At 40.4% G+C, this 15515-nt stretch overlaps 1 protein-coding gene across 1 annotated transcript in view; it reads right to left on the bottom strand.

The window, feature by feature from the left end:
- pde4a (phosphodiesterase 4A, cAMP-specific) overlaps window positions 1–11652 on the bottom strand; it is a 78593-nt gene extending 66941 nt beyond the window's left edge. Inside the window, exon 1 of the mRNA XM_077558089.1 lies at window positions 10685–11652. Within this exon, the coding sequence (XP_077414215.1) occupies window positions 10685–10986 (302 nt within the window). The 5' untranslated portion in view covers window positions 10987–11652. The remainder of the gene's footprint in view (window positions 1–10684) is intronic.
- Window positions 11653–15515: the final 3863 nt, after the last annotated feature.

Raw genomic sequence — 15515 nt, 5'->3', positions numbered from 1 at the left:
TACTGTCAAATTCAGCATAAAACAAAAAGAATTGCAGATGGCGCATTTAAGTAACCACAGCTTTGACATGGGATAGTGCGCTTAGCTTAATGCTAACATACCATTTAAAATGCCATTGACATGCTAGCGTTGATAGCAGTGGTTATAAAAGAAACAATACTCAGAGTGTGGTATCCTTTATCCTCTATGAAAAATTACTAATATTACAGTATCTTACGGAGTGACTTTTTACAGTAGTAGTAGTAGAAGAAGTACTATTCTTCATTTGTGTTTGCATGATTGTAGTTTTATACTGCCTCCCAGTGGCCAAGGTGAGCACACCAGAAGGAACAAAATAGTGAATTGGATTTCAGCATTCAATCATGATGCATGCATGAACTGTTGAATTATTTACATTCTTTTTAAATGTGTAATTTGTCTTTGTGAATAAGTTAATGAAAATTAACTTATTTACTGCCAGTGTTACGCATTTGAGATCTATAGCTGTCGGTGGCAGTGAATTACATACAATATCAAGTGCAATATTGAGTGCTAGTTTTCCTTATTGAAAGACACTAACATTATTTTTTGGGAGGGTGGTGGGCTGGAATGGATTGATGGATTGTCATTCACACCAAGAGAGAAAGATGATTTAAGATACAAGTGTCTTGAGTCATGGAACGAACTAAACTCACATCTCAAAGCAACGCGGTACGGTCATTTTTTATGCTTGGGGTATTTTTGATGAAAGCACGGAACAGAAATGTTATTAAGGCAACTGGGAGCTGTTTAAAATTGCCCAAAAATGTGCCCAACATATCTCCTTTAAGCAAGCAGGTCGCTTTGCAAGACCTGGGCGAATGATTGTGATTCACTTGTTTGCCATTACAAGCAGACAAACTTACGACACCCCTCTACTGGGACGTGTTGATGATGAATGATCTCACTAATCCCTCGTAAAATGCCATCCAAGCCATCACCATTTTTTTTAGGGGGGGGGGGGGGGGGAGTTCTAAATGAGATCTATTCTAAGTGTGCAGAAAAACAGGCGGTAACCGTGACAACAGAATGGCGGGGAAAGACTTGAGTTTGCTGTCAGTCATTGATGCTCGCCTTTGGAAGTTCCCGCGGCATGGCGGCCACGGGACATGGTGACTGATGCGCTTGTATTAGCATATTCTGGAGAGAGTGTCGAACAAAAGATGCCGGAGGGGGAAGCGGAGGAAGACATGCAGTAGGAGGAGGGCTGCCATTTTGTCAAAGATGCGAATTATGAAAATCCACATATAACTGTCTGACACCTATTCTAAATGCATAGTTGGGTGGAATTATATAAAGTATACATTACTCAGCATAAATGAGTACACCCCAACAACCACATCTTTAGCTTCCTTTCAGAATCAAGATTTTTTATGGGATACTACTATACTTCAAAATACTCCCACAAATGTGGGCTAATGATTGCAAACAATATTTGTTAATTAGTACGCACACACAAAAGTAGTTTTCTTAACAAATTTCTTAAAGAACATTTTGACAACTTGTTCATTCCAGGCCTAGCAGACATGTTGCTATCCATAAAAGTCATGGAGGTCATAGAAAATTAGATGTAACCATTTTTGTTTTGGGGTATATACATTTTTTGCATTAGTTATTTTCTTTAAATTTTCCGAAAGGGACCTACCAAATGTTGCATATATTACTGAATGCTAACATCTTGATTGTCGTGGATTTAGAGCGTCTGTCACCATCAATCTGTCATTCGTCGATTGCACAGCAAAATGAGCGTCCCTCAATGTTCCGTCAATCGTCATTCGTCAATCCGTCACCTGCCTCAGAGAGACCACACTTCACACGCTTAACAACAATTATTACCAACTTTATTATTTGCCGTGAGTGAGTGAGCGAGCAGCCCAGCGAGCAGGGGCTAGCAGGTGCGGCAAGTAAGACCAGCAAGACCTCACTGGAGTGGCTAACAAGAGCGGCTAGCAAGAACTAGCTAGAACGGCTAACAAGAGCAACTAGTGGGAAAAGCTAGCGAGCGCAAAGCAGAGAGAGGCAAGTGGCGGAAGCCCGAAACACAGGACTCAGCGACGACCACATGCCAGCCCCATCTGTGGAAGGTAAGTGGCGGTCGACCCGTTAGGTCCAGCACTAGTTCTAAGCACCACCAGCTAACTACATTCGCAAAGTTTTTCTCCTTCGGGTAGCAATAGCAGAAAGATGGTGGCGAAACAAGTCAGTCTCCTGTAAGGCACAGCACGACCTATGTAATATAATTAGTGATTACTAGACCTACAATTATATAAAAATATATATTCTTGAAATTAATAGTGTGTTTTAAAAATGAATGAATTGTTAGTTCTCTACGCCTTTTAATCAGGCATCTGTCTGACATGTATGCCTTTAGTTCCCGATCATAAGAAGGCCACAGGAGGGTAATACCAGTATAAGCCATCAAAGTGAGTACCGATACCTTGAAATATGGCCGGGTATAAGCCCGATACTGAAATATGGTATGGGTACTCACCTATCCCTAGTGGAGCATGTAAATGGCACATCAGCAGATCACGTCATGTGACCAGAGATCTTCAGTCAGAAACATTTCATTTGGAATGAAAAAAAAAAGAAGTGTCCATGGAAACCATGTAAAGCCAGTCAATTGTGTAATTTAGACCACAAGTCGTTGATTAGCAAAATTGCTCATCAAAGAAAATAGTGTTTTTTGAGCCTCGTATATATAAGTAACCAAAACTGGAATTACATGCCAAAATAAAGACAACATTTTTTCTTCTTCTTTTCGTGTCTTCAAATGTTATATGTTATATGACTACCATTTCTGCGCACAGTTCTTTGCATGTGGTTTGAACTCTGCAAGGTCTTTCTGGCTACAAGGGTTGAGCAGTAGAGGGCAGATGAGACAGTGGCCCATAGTGTGGTCTGCTTCTCCACATTCGCAGATGGTTGGTCCAGTCTTGTAGCCCCGTTTATTTATAACTAAATAAATCATAATAAATAATAATTGTTGAAATAGCACGATCGCAAACTCGGATCCCGCGTTGGAGGGGGTTTTAAAAAATATTTATATTTGAGTTGTTTACCATGCTGCTCTGGTTTCTCACCTCAACCTTGTCCCAAACTATTCCAACAGCGCCTCACGAGCAGATTGATCTTCTGGAGCTCCAGATGAGGTCTCGACCGATTCCGACCAAGTGATTGAATGGACTTCATTTCGCACAATAATGAGGTCATCCGGCGGGTCGATCGGCAGCCGACCAATTTAAGAGCAATTACCTTCCTCTTGCCACGCACTCACTTCATCAAGTTTGCTCTTGAGGTAATGCGAGAACAATCCTTACACACACGCATTAGCGTTCGAGTGTTGATGGTGCTTGTGTTGGAGTGTGTGTGTGAGGGGTGGGGTGGGGGGGGGGAAGACACACTCAACCTTATAGCAGTGATTCTCAACTGTTGTGACCCTGAGACTCGCATTTTCCTACTGTTGGAAACTTGCGAACCAGAGTTCAAATGCAAAAGCAGGCAGCTCAATTGCTGTGAATTGAGTAAAAGGACAATTTTTCATTTCTGGCTATAAGTTGCACGGTGGTAGTGACTCAGCTCACTTCACAACAAGCAGCAGTTTGGCAAATATAATTAGTCAATTGTTAAAAAATAAATAAAAAAGAGGCTTCACCCTGACCCTGACAATATTTCAGAAACAAAAAAAATGTGTCTCAAATGTATCGTTTCCGGCTAAAGACAAAATAATCTGGGCTTCTTATGTCCCGTTTTTAACTATAAAGTGATTATGAATTGTGTCATTTTGTTATACGGCAAATGCGTCTTAGAGAGAAATAACACAAACATTGTCACAAAGTTCGCGCTTTTGTCCGAGTTCAAAATAATTTGCATCATTTTCTGTATGCTGCAGCATTTTTCACAACAAATGTTTTTTTTCTTAAATTTGTGTTGCCAGTTTTTTTCAATGGCAACGACATTTTGGAGATTTAAAAAAATAAATAAAATACTAGCATCGTATGAAAGCCATCATTTTTGTCTGAAGGCACACAAAACTTTTAACTGAAAACATTTTTTGTTTTAGACTGTTGTTTTAGACATTTCTTGAAGGGATACTCAACACTAAATCAACTTTTTTTTTGCGGATAAACCGGATAAACGGTTGTGTACTAATGCTGCCTACATGTCAAAGATGCAAATTATTTTGACGTTTTAGTGTTGGGGCAAAAAACGTCTGTGTGGCGCCATATTCAGGTTAAACACTGGGATGAACACAATTTGGATGTTTGCCCTCTCATTGGATGAGGAGTGCCTCCTTAGGGAGTTGGAGTAGTAGCATTTTGCTAACTTTTTTTCAGGCTAGTGATTTATTAGCATAGCATTTGGTTAGTTTATTTAGTATAGCTTGTCGTAGCATAGACATTATTTAGTTTCCACTGCTGCTGTCAATCACATCCAGACCACGCCAAACCCTCCTCCAGATAACACCCACTTTGAGCACCATTTTCAAATATTAGTGAGCTTTAAGATAGTGACAGTTTTTTGTATACTAAACGAAAAACCGTTCACATTGTCTGGTATTTACTTTTTGATGTCTACATGAGTAGTGTAGTTCTCCTGCTATACTGTATGTAGCCTACCTATGGTCATTTTTTCCACCTAAAAAGGCCTCTGCGCAGACAGATTGGCGCACAATGAAAGCTGGTAGTAGGATCGGAGCTGTCTTTTTTCTTTTTCTTTTCAATTGTCTCGCCTGTCTGCCGCCATATCTCCGACATGACACCATATTCCCCGTAGGCCAAGCGCCATCGAAGCAGAAGTGCCAGCAGACTCGCACGGAGCCGCTTCTCCATCCGGCTCGCCTTGAGCTATGCGGCGCTCCCGATAAAGAGATGAGGAGATGAGGCATGTGGCTCCCAGCGCTCTGTGGACATGAGCAAAGAGGCAGCGAAGACGCTCGCTCATTGGAATATGTGGAAAAAGAATGAATAGCGCATAAACACGACGGAAATCCCTCTGGCCTCCCACCCATTCGGACATCAAAAAGATAAAAACAAGGCGCATGGCAGTCCGTACAAGCTGAGGGTCAGACGCTAACCTGTGTGCGGCCCACTCCTAAACACACACACACGCAATAGCTCTCACCACTATCTGCCAGCTTCCATTCCTACAGCACAAACACCCACACAAACACACACAAACGGAGTCAGTTTAGTGCGCTCGTAGGAATCAAATGATCTCCATCTCTCTCACCGTGAGCCGCCTACAGACGGAGAAAGGCAGGCGCTCGGTCCTAGCGGACGGGAGATTGGACTACCCTGGAGCGTGTCTGGAGGACCCTGACCTAAAGCGGCCTTTTCCTTCAATCTGCCGCCTGCCGGGGGCCTGCCCCGAGGAACATTGCGGGTAGATAAAGGGAAAAAAACAAGTATGGACAACGGAGAAGGGAGATGGACCCTAACGGCGCTTTACAGACACTCGCAGGGAATTGTTATCGGGCTAATAAACACGCTGATTCAGAGGAAGGAGCAAGATGGCTGGATGTAAACGAAGGCCATGGCTATTTTTACAGATCGTATCTATTCTCTCTAGGCTATTTTTATATGACTATTTTCCTGAAAAGCTTTATGGGATCTGAGATTGGGTCTTAAATTGTATTTTTACTTGCCGAGGTCTACGCAATCGATTTCAATTGGTGTTTGGACCACTTGGCGGGGGGGAGGGGGGGGCATGTTTGGGCCTACTTGACACTTCAAGTGCAGTACATCCAGTGAGTGTAAGTGTGCGCTAAACATTACACTTACGCAGCACATCCTCCGCCACGTTTAGACCACCCAATACAAAATACAAACATTCAACTGCACAGGGACATGCCTGATAATGCGTCTGCACCAGGCCTGGCCAACCTGCGGCTCTATGGCCGGTTTCATGCGGTTTCAGTCCAGGTCCAGAAAGTACATACCCTGACACAGTTTGGCTTTAGCCACAGGTGCTTCAATTCAACAGGTGGAGATGAGCTTCTTTACCTGTGGCTTCCTCTAAACCCAATTTGCGGCAGGGTTTTTAACTTGACTTTACTTGGAAGTTCCATCATGGAACAGATGACATTGGTCAACCAAAGTACTAAACACGTGAGTAGCGCTGGTCTAACAAATTTGCTCTTAACTTATTCACTTCCAGCCATTTTCACTGAAGCAACCTTTTTGCTCCTGGCTGTTTTACTGGATTTTGACTGATTTTGCAAGTCCCACAGAATATTGTGTTCTATTACTATAAATACCTACCAAATGAAAGATTTGAGTCTCTTCTTTCATCAGAAAAGCAGCAATTAGCATTAGAATATAGCTAAATGTCACAAATCTGAATCACAAAACACTGGCGAAAAGAGCTTTTTGCAACATGGCCCCGGTTGATCTTTTATACTCTGCTGCCGCCTGCTGGCCATTTTTGTAATAACTACCATTGATCTAAGCGACCTCTTCAGGTCAGAGGCTGCATCAAAGCCTTCTGTATGCTCTAGCATAAAAAAAACATAAAAATCGTACAAAAACATTTTTGGGACCATGGCAATATTTAAAATAGAATGTTTTTATACGTTTTGGGGAGCAAATGAGTTAAAATAGAAGGCAAAATATTAACGATTACACACAGTTTTTTGTTGAATGTAAGCCGGCTTCACATCTTCAGCGGCACTTCAGTTCACTTCATGCAAACAGCAACCAGGAATTGCCAAAGGAGACTGAACTTGGCAAGCACAGGTCGCTGATTTTGAAAGGTCAGGTTGACAGAGTTGTTCCCAAAATTGATGAAAGATCAACTTGCTTGGAGCATTCACACGGGCTAAAAAGGCATACAATGAAGGGGAGTTTGTCAAAACATGCAAAAGAGAGCCAAGGACTGAGGAGATGGGATGGGGGAAGTTGATGAGTGTCCATTGGTATTAGGTGGTTTTCTCAGAAGAAAAAATAAATCAATAAATAATAATAATAAAATGTATTGGGTGTTTTTTGCAGTAGCACTGTAATTATTGTGGCTCATTAGTCTGTGCCCCTAAAATAGCAACATGGCAAGCTTTCCCAAAAATGTCAGTCTGTCAAAATGCGAAGTCTGCTTGGAATTGCCTTTTCAATCTGAGCACCAAAAATTTTGAAAAGTGGGCAAAAACGTTTTCAAATGACAGTAAAAGGCGATTATTTGTCGATCTCCTCGACCCTTGGAGAGTGTCTTCTCCGATTGGCTGACAAGTTTAAGGTCAAAACATCCACCAATAAGCTCATATAGGCCGAAATTCCAAGAGGTTCTCCAACTCAACAGGTAAGAATTAGCGTGGCGTTTCAAACGGTGTCACTTGCCCTAAAAGTTTGGCTTAAATAGCACAAATGGAACATTATTTGTGAGAAGAGCCATGTGGCTAGTTTAATATGTCATGTACTTGAGGAATAATAAATGTTGTGAATTTATTTGTTACAGGGAATTTTAGAAGTGTTTGAAGTGCTCATTTATTTTAGAAATTCCACAAAGATGGCCGACACTTATCATGTTGCTACTTAAAATGGTTTAAATTGTCTTTTACTTCTAAATGCATGTATATATATATATATATATATATATATATATATACATATGTATACACATATATGTATATATATATATATATATGTATATATATATGTATATATATATATATATATATATATATATATATATATATATATATATATATATATAATGCTGACACTCCTCTTGTCCTTTATTCGTAATGAAAAGCCACAGTGCATATCAGAAATACACTTGACAACTAGAGATAAACCAGTAATTGGATAATTTTTTGGTAATTTGTCAACATTTAGCACAATTATCGCGATTTGTCAATGCATTTCTGCCATTTGGCCAATGTTACTGTCAGTTGCAGCGCCACCTGGTGTTCTGGTGTGTGCTTGACAGTCTGCAAAAGTTTTCACTTGCATGTAGACAGTGCCTTGAAATACGAGGAAATACATTTTTCCAGATACGAGCCTACGGTAAGCCGTTTTTTTTTTTGCTTTGACTTGTGATCACAAACTTGATATAAGAGAGTTGTGAGGTGGATGTGACCTCAGCTCATTTCATGACAAGCAGTAGTTGTGCAAAAGGTGAGCAATTATTCAGAGGGGGGGAAAAAAGTAGCTTCAAGCTGCTTGTTGCAACTCGCAGTTGAATCTTACTGTCTAACTAAACATCAAATTAAGACGATTACAAGATGTGTAATCAAAACAACCAGCAATGCGTTTGTTAGCTTATTGCTAATGCTAACACGTAATGTGAAATAACATATTAATGGCAAATGAATTGAACTAAAAAGTGTGACAAAACTGCCAAATTCTATTTAATTATGCCAGGGGCTCATTAAAATAAGCAACATTTGGTATTTTTTTTTCTTGAGGAAGGGGGAATTGAAAGGAATTCATGACAAAGTCAAAGGAACAAGAGCAGAAGCTTTAAGAGGAGCGTCACATGCAATGATGTAAGCTTTTACAGTCAACCTTGCACAACAAGTTTTCATCCAGCACGCCAAAAAGAAGCAGCTGCAGCTATCAAGAGGATAAATGGAGCTGCCGTGGTGTGAGCGCCAAGTAATCGTATCAAAAACCGCATTGTTCCATGACTCACACTTGATGAAATGCACTTCATCTAATCGACTTGATTAACATGCGTTGCGTAATTCCATCGCTGTGTGTTTTGCGAGCTGCCGCACATTTTGGAACGAGTCGTACGGCTTTGCGACGTTATTTGCCCGTCGCCTCTCAAGCGAGAGCAGCCGCCGTGTGACACTTTGACGAAAGGACAGCGTGACAGTCCGCCGACAGCTCAGCCGCCTAACTCTGTCACATGCGTTTCACCCGAGGGTACGTTACGGACGGTCCGCTCGCAACGCGGCCAAAAACTGTTCAAGCGCCCCAGTTTTCCGGGCCCTTGGGAAATTTCAATACCACAACTCGGAAAAGTGAGAGCAAATGCCACTCAAAGTTGAATTTGATGAAGATGTCTTCCATGAAGGTAGTGGCATGTCACATGACTACAAGCTGTCCTACACTACAGTGATAATAAAAAGTCTACACACCCTGCCCTGTTCGAAAGCCTGCTTTTTGTGATTTTAGACCAAGAACAAGATAAATCATTTCAAAACTCTTTTTTTTCTTTAATGCGACCTACAACCTGCAAAACTCAACAAATGAAATATGTGGTTGCGTAAGTGTGCACACCCTCTCATCACTGGGATGTTGCTGTTCAGACTAAGTCCATCACATTCAAGCTCAACTGCAGTCAGCCACCACTTAAAGTACTTCTAATTACAGTATACACAAATAAACTTTAGCTGTTTTAGTAGGCTTTTCTCTACATTTTTTTGGTTCGCTCTCTAGTAAAAGCCTTAGACAAGGTAGGAATCATGAATAGTTCAGAATAGTGGTTTTAGCACAAAAAAAGGGTCAAAGCAAAGAGTACCAGCAATGGGGAGAAGTGCAGAACTGTGAGGCAGATCTGGCAACTTCTAGTCCACAGTTGATGCCCAGAAAGCATCTCTGCTTGGCATAGTATTCTATTTGGCAGAATGTTGCATCGGCATCTAATGACTTTTGATAAAGTGCACTAAAACTTCAGTTCTATAGAGAAAAATGTGATTGTGAATTTGTTACTATGTAGGGATTACTGCAGTTATTCACGAGTTTACCTTGAAAACTCATAAGGTGCGTTGAAGGAAATCAGCCAATTTTCACTTAATTGGTCAGATTTTTTATTTATTTACAAATCTTCCATCCACGCTAGCACCATATATTGACAGGCAGGCAGAACAATGAAATGCTCTTATGATGACAGGACACAATTTGCTGCGTATCCACGTTTTGTGATATTTTTGCTAGTTTGTGCCATGAGAATTGTTTTTAATGTAAAATATGTGCCCTGCATGGTTGAGTAAAGGTTGGGAAACACTTAATGTCTGTAGACCATTCCTACTGAGATGGAGGAATGACAAGATGTATGCCATCTCGTGACCTCTTAGGCTGTTTTCGAAAGTGAAAGAATTAAATTTGAAAAGTATTGTTTTCAGTCTTTGGATACAGCTCTCTTCAAGATCGCTTCAACATACTTGCTTGACACCAATTATTGTACTACTTTCCTTCTTAGACCAGACTTTGGCGGCATCTTGAGGAACATAAAGGTGTTTCACAAAGACTGCAAAAACTCACAAGATTTGTCAACGAAAAGCTCAGGATGGGTTAAAAAAAATTGCAAGTTTAAGTATAGTTAACATTGAAATCTTGCATTGTATCTAGTGCCTTCAACTGATTTTTTTTTTTTTTTTGCACAGATTTCTTTCGAGTGGGCGGATCTCACCTGACAATCCAAAGGCACTATTATACGCACCAACATTCCAAAAACAGGAGAAAATAAATAAATAAAAATAAACCCACGCGTTCCTGCACCACCACGCACAAAAACGCCTCACGTCACTTAACCCTGCAGGCTCATGCGTTATTTACATTAATAAATAAAAAAAGAAATCATCCCACCCCTCTTCCTTTCCTCTCCCCCCCCCCCTTCTCCTTCCACCCCCTTGCTGTCGTTCGGCAGTTTTACGCATACGGCTGGTTTGCTATCACTGGGATGTTTTTGCGAGGCACACCCGTGCACTCCGTCTTCCTCTTACCGTCTGGTGGCCACACAGTGGCCGATGGACGCGTGCGTGGTGCCGTGAAAGGACGAGGGCCAGGACATGCGCGACTTCTTGAGGCCGGGCCGGTCGCTGGTGTCCACGGCGTCCGAGCGCTCCATGTGCCGCTGGTGGTGGTGGCGGTCGGTGTCGGAGTAGCCGCGGTGCTTGATCTTAATGGGGGTGCGAGGCTGCCTCCAGAGGTGCTGCGGGGGCTTCAGGGTCGCCTGTCCCTCGCGGGGCACCGGCAGAGAGAGGGACAGGCTCTTCTTGGAGCACGGCGTGGGCGCTTCCATCATAGTGCAAAAAAAAAAATGTAGCACTAAAATCAGAGCGAAATTTTAAAAAGATCTAACAATTAATTTTGGAACTTCACGCGTGGCTAATATGGCTCTTTTCTACGTCGCTGCACTTGAGCGCAAAGTCCAGACATACAGAACATGGGGAGGGATAACAAATCACAGTGCTCATGTGGCGTCCGGAGTCCAAATCATCCACAAATGTGCGCTACTCTGATTAATCTCATGGTGGTCAATTGTAATTTAATCCATCATCTGTCGGTTGTTCCAGCATTCAGGTGAGGAGGTGCCGCTTCTCCTGAACTTTGACGCCTCCTCTTGTTTCATGGCGCACCAGCAGGGTTGTTCGTTTAAGGAGAATCTATTGCTTTCTTCCCAAGACACTTATTGCAGAAAACTCGCCGGTGGGGAGTATCGCCGAGGGGTGCGCGGCGTTTATTGCTCTTGCAAAGAAATTCCCAGCGAGCTACGACGCGGAGCGGCTGGATGCGCCCCGACGGCGCGGGGAAGCCTCCCGAGATTCCTCCATGGACGGACGTGGAGATGAACGAACGCTCTTTCATCTACACTCGCCTTCGTCCTGACCATCCGGGTTTTCCTTTTCTTCACATCCACCCCGGAAAGTGTGGTTCCATCACTCCCTCGTCTTCATCCTCACTGCTGGAGTTCTCCGAATGTATTGGCTTTCTCTTCTCTATCCCTCCCTCCCTCCCTCCTTCTCTCTCTCTCCCTCCCTCTCTCTCTCTCTCTCTCCCTTTCTCTCTCTCTCTCTCTCTCTCTCTCTCTCTCCCTTTCTCTCTCCCTCTGTCTGTCTGCTGGCCCTCGTGGTGGTTGGTTGCTTGCCTGTTCTCCTCCATGATTTGTCAGCTCAACCTTTTATGTGCTCATCCATTATGGTAGTATTTTTTTGCCCCCTCCTCTCTCGTGTCGTCGCAGAAAATCACTTCTGGCATGTTTTTCCACTTTTTGCTTCTCTTAAAAAAATAAAAAAGGAACTCTTACTAACGAAGTGCAGCCGTCCATGTGCGTTTTCCTGGCAGTAAGACAAATTGACCAGCAGTGACCTTTGACTTAAATTACGTTGGTCCTCTTGACAAAGAGAAAACTTGCTAACCCTTAAAATGCTGGTTAAAAGTAAGCCAAATTGAGTGAAATAGCAAACTGGGCGCTGCGTCCAAATTCCAAAAAGGACAGAGGCAAGCCAACACTGGAATTTGACCCTGGCGAGCACTTTGAGTCACGATTTTGATCCAACAGGTAAAAATGACCCATAAGTGGTTATCAGGTTAGATGTGGTTAAAAATACAGCAATACTCATTTTATTACCAACATTTTCAAAGAAGAAGAAGAAGCAACTTTCCTGTTAGGGGTCACCACTCCACAGCAGTTTTTAAACCTGATGCCCTTCCTGACACAATCCAACCCTTTTAAGCTATAGTCGTGGGACATAGGGACCCGACTGGATGTCACTGTGGTCCAAAGTCAGCGGTGTAACCCAATGAACATTAAGTTTACTTCTGCCTGTGTCCAAAATGGGGATCTGCTTGGTCAAAATAAAACAATCTTGGGTTAAGATAACGCAATCTGCTGGTTAGGGAAACAACTCAGGTTTTGAATTTTTTTTTAGAACAGGAAATAGAAGTCATGCCTTTGCCGTCTGCCCAATACAGTAGAGCTGTAGAGGAGCATTGACGCAAGCACCAATGAATTATTAAAGACTGATAGGACCACTCTGACCCTTGATTGATTAATTGATAGACTGATTGATTGATAAGGGTGGCACTAGCTCATAAATATTTGAAGTGTTTTTGACACAATGGTCTACAGCTTATCAACACTACTGTGTGCCATTTTAATATTAAGCACAGTGGTAGCTTGAAATATGAATTTCATTTGTTCCCTGATCATGCCTGAATTGAATGGAAATACCATCAATCTGTTTCCAGTAGCACTCTAAAATATATTTTACAAAAACGCTCAGTAGTGACATGATGTAACAAAATGTAAGAATTTTTTTATTTTATTTTTTGCTTCAATTCAATAGACATTGAGATGCTCCTGCTGGTCCGCAAGCTTTGGCCACCTTGAGGCGGTATAAAGCACAAAACGAAAGGTCTTGTTCCTGGCTCCATCTTCCATGACAGTTGAAAAATGAATGTCTTTTTGATTTGTTTTCACACCAAATCCCACAACAACGGAGCGTTGTAGTGTGTAATGACCACTACATCCCGGGTGGCTCTATACACTGTAATTAATGTGCTCCGTTAACAAACGACACTCTGAGGGATGGTTCCCTTCTCATTCACCCCAACCCCCATTTGAAATTCAATCATTATTTCTATTTATTTTTGTGCTCATGGCAGCAAGAAGCATTGATACAACGCGATTTGGGTGTCAGTGGAAAGAAAAACTGCATCATTAAGGGAGGTGAGAAAAATCATGCGTATTGTACAGAAGAATGTACACAGACTCAATTAAACTTAATACAAGCTCATAAATTTTAATTAGAAACACTAATTCATTTAATAGAGGAAAAAATAAAATGAATAAATTATGTTTTTTCAGAATATCAACAAAAATCTTGGAGGAGTTTACCTGACACAGATTTCTGATGGAGCTATAATATATATTACTTGTAATTCATAATAAATGTATTTAATTTGATTTTTATTAGGAAAATTGCACAGTTTTCTTTTAACCATAATCTTTTATTCATTTTATTTGTGTTTATTTTATATATATACCTTAATGAAATGCTATATTAATTTTTACATTAGTCAATTTTAAAGGACATTTTCTTATTCATGAAACTTATTTTATTTAATATTTTACTTAAACATTTGTGATATATATATATAATAATCGTGAAAATGTCTTTTTAATTTTCTCAGGTCATTTTTTTTATTTTATAAATATGAATAATTTAAACATAGCATTTTCAGATAAAAATTTTATTCATATATAATTGCATTTATTTTGTATAAACTTTTATTTATATTTTGTGATGATGTATTTTGTAATATTGATATTAATTTAATTGTGTACAATTTATATATTGTTCATATCATTGTTTTTATTTTAAATTGTATTCATGTAATTTGTACCCAAATACTGCACTAATTTTTTGATTACCTTTTCATCCATATAATTATATTTATTTTATATAATCTCATAAAAAAATTGTGATTTATGCATTTTATTCTATTTAATAAAATACATAAGAGAATCCCATTATGCAGAATATGATTGTGCTCAATTAACTTATCATTTTTCGAAATTTGCATTTATGTGATTTATTTTTTATTTTTATAAATGTAAATAAAAAGTCACAATTTTACTCATAACGTAAATTATTTTTATAATTTATGTGTAATTATTTATTCTATTTTATTTACTGTATATAAATGCAGACATTAGAATTTTGATTTCATTCAATGCTAATTAAATTAATTACCATTATTTATTTTACATTTTCTAAACAAAAAAAAATACTCACATTTTCACATTACTTTATTAACATGCACTACAAAATTAAGAGGAGTTTTGTATTCATTTCAATTTAATTTAATTAACTATATTTTCTCTAATTCAAACTTAGGGGGTTTGGTAGGTTACTCTGTTGTTTTGTTTCAAATTCAAGCAAAGTGCATTTTAGGAATAAATATGAAAGTGTAATTACAATATTTTACATTCTAATTTTTTGATAAATCATTTACATTTTATTTATTCTATTCCATTGTCTTTATATTTTCTTAGAGTATTTTGTTCCACGCAAATAAATACATATACTTAACATGAATGTGATTATGTTGAAAAGCAAACCGTGTGTTGAACACATACAAATCAGTATTAACAATCAACACAGCTCATTAAGGAAAAATTCCCAAAAGTTCAGGTGGAACTGTCTTGATACGTACATGACGTCATCGTACCACACGACATTTCCGCCAGCACTGAAGGCTCAGTAAGCGTCCTTCTTGCTTTACGGCCATCAAAATGTCTCGGTTATGCGCTATGTGCTCACGTGGGCCAGCAATAATTGAAATGTCAAGCGGCCCCCGTATTTGTGGAGCCGTACTGTCCGCAATATGAATAATATCTGCGGAGATTCAACTCAATCATGTGAGTCATGGCTTGGCCCGGGGGGCGGGGGGGTGTGTGTGGGGGGGAACCAGTCAAGTTCAGCTGCCATCCAGTCAACCTTCCCCGCATTGCTATGAATAATGCATTCATACGTCAGATGAGTTTTGGGGTGAGACGCTGAATAGGGCTTCAACTCAACAATTTGGCCATTTTGGCCTTGGAGACAATCAAGTCGTTTCAGCTACGCACCGTGATGGGGAATGTTGGGAATGCTGGGAATGGATGCCATCTAGGCCAGAGGAGACCAAATGAAATATTCTTGCTGCCCTGCCGGAGTGCGTGTTTGTTTGTCCACCTAAAGCGAGCTACACGACCGTCAGGCTACCTTTGAGCATTTTTTCCCTCCCTTATGGTCAAAATGAGCAAACTTCCAGTTGCATGAGGCG

This window comes from Vanacampus margaritifer, chromosome 2 (assembly GCF_051991255.1).
Source record: "Vanacampus margaritifer isolate UIUO_Vmar chromosome 2, RoL_Vmar_1.0, whole genome shotgun sequence".
NCBI classification, from domain to species: domain Eukaryota; kingdom Metazoa; phylum Chordata; class Actinopteri; order Syngnathiformes; family Syngnathidae; genus Vanacampus; species Vanacampus margaritifer.
This window is presented reverse-complemented; position numbering and strand designations above follow the sequence as displayed.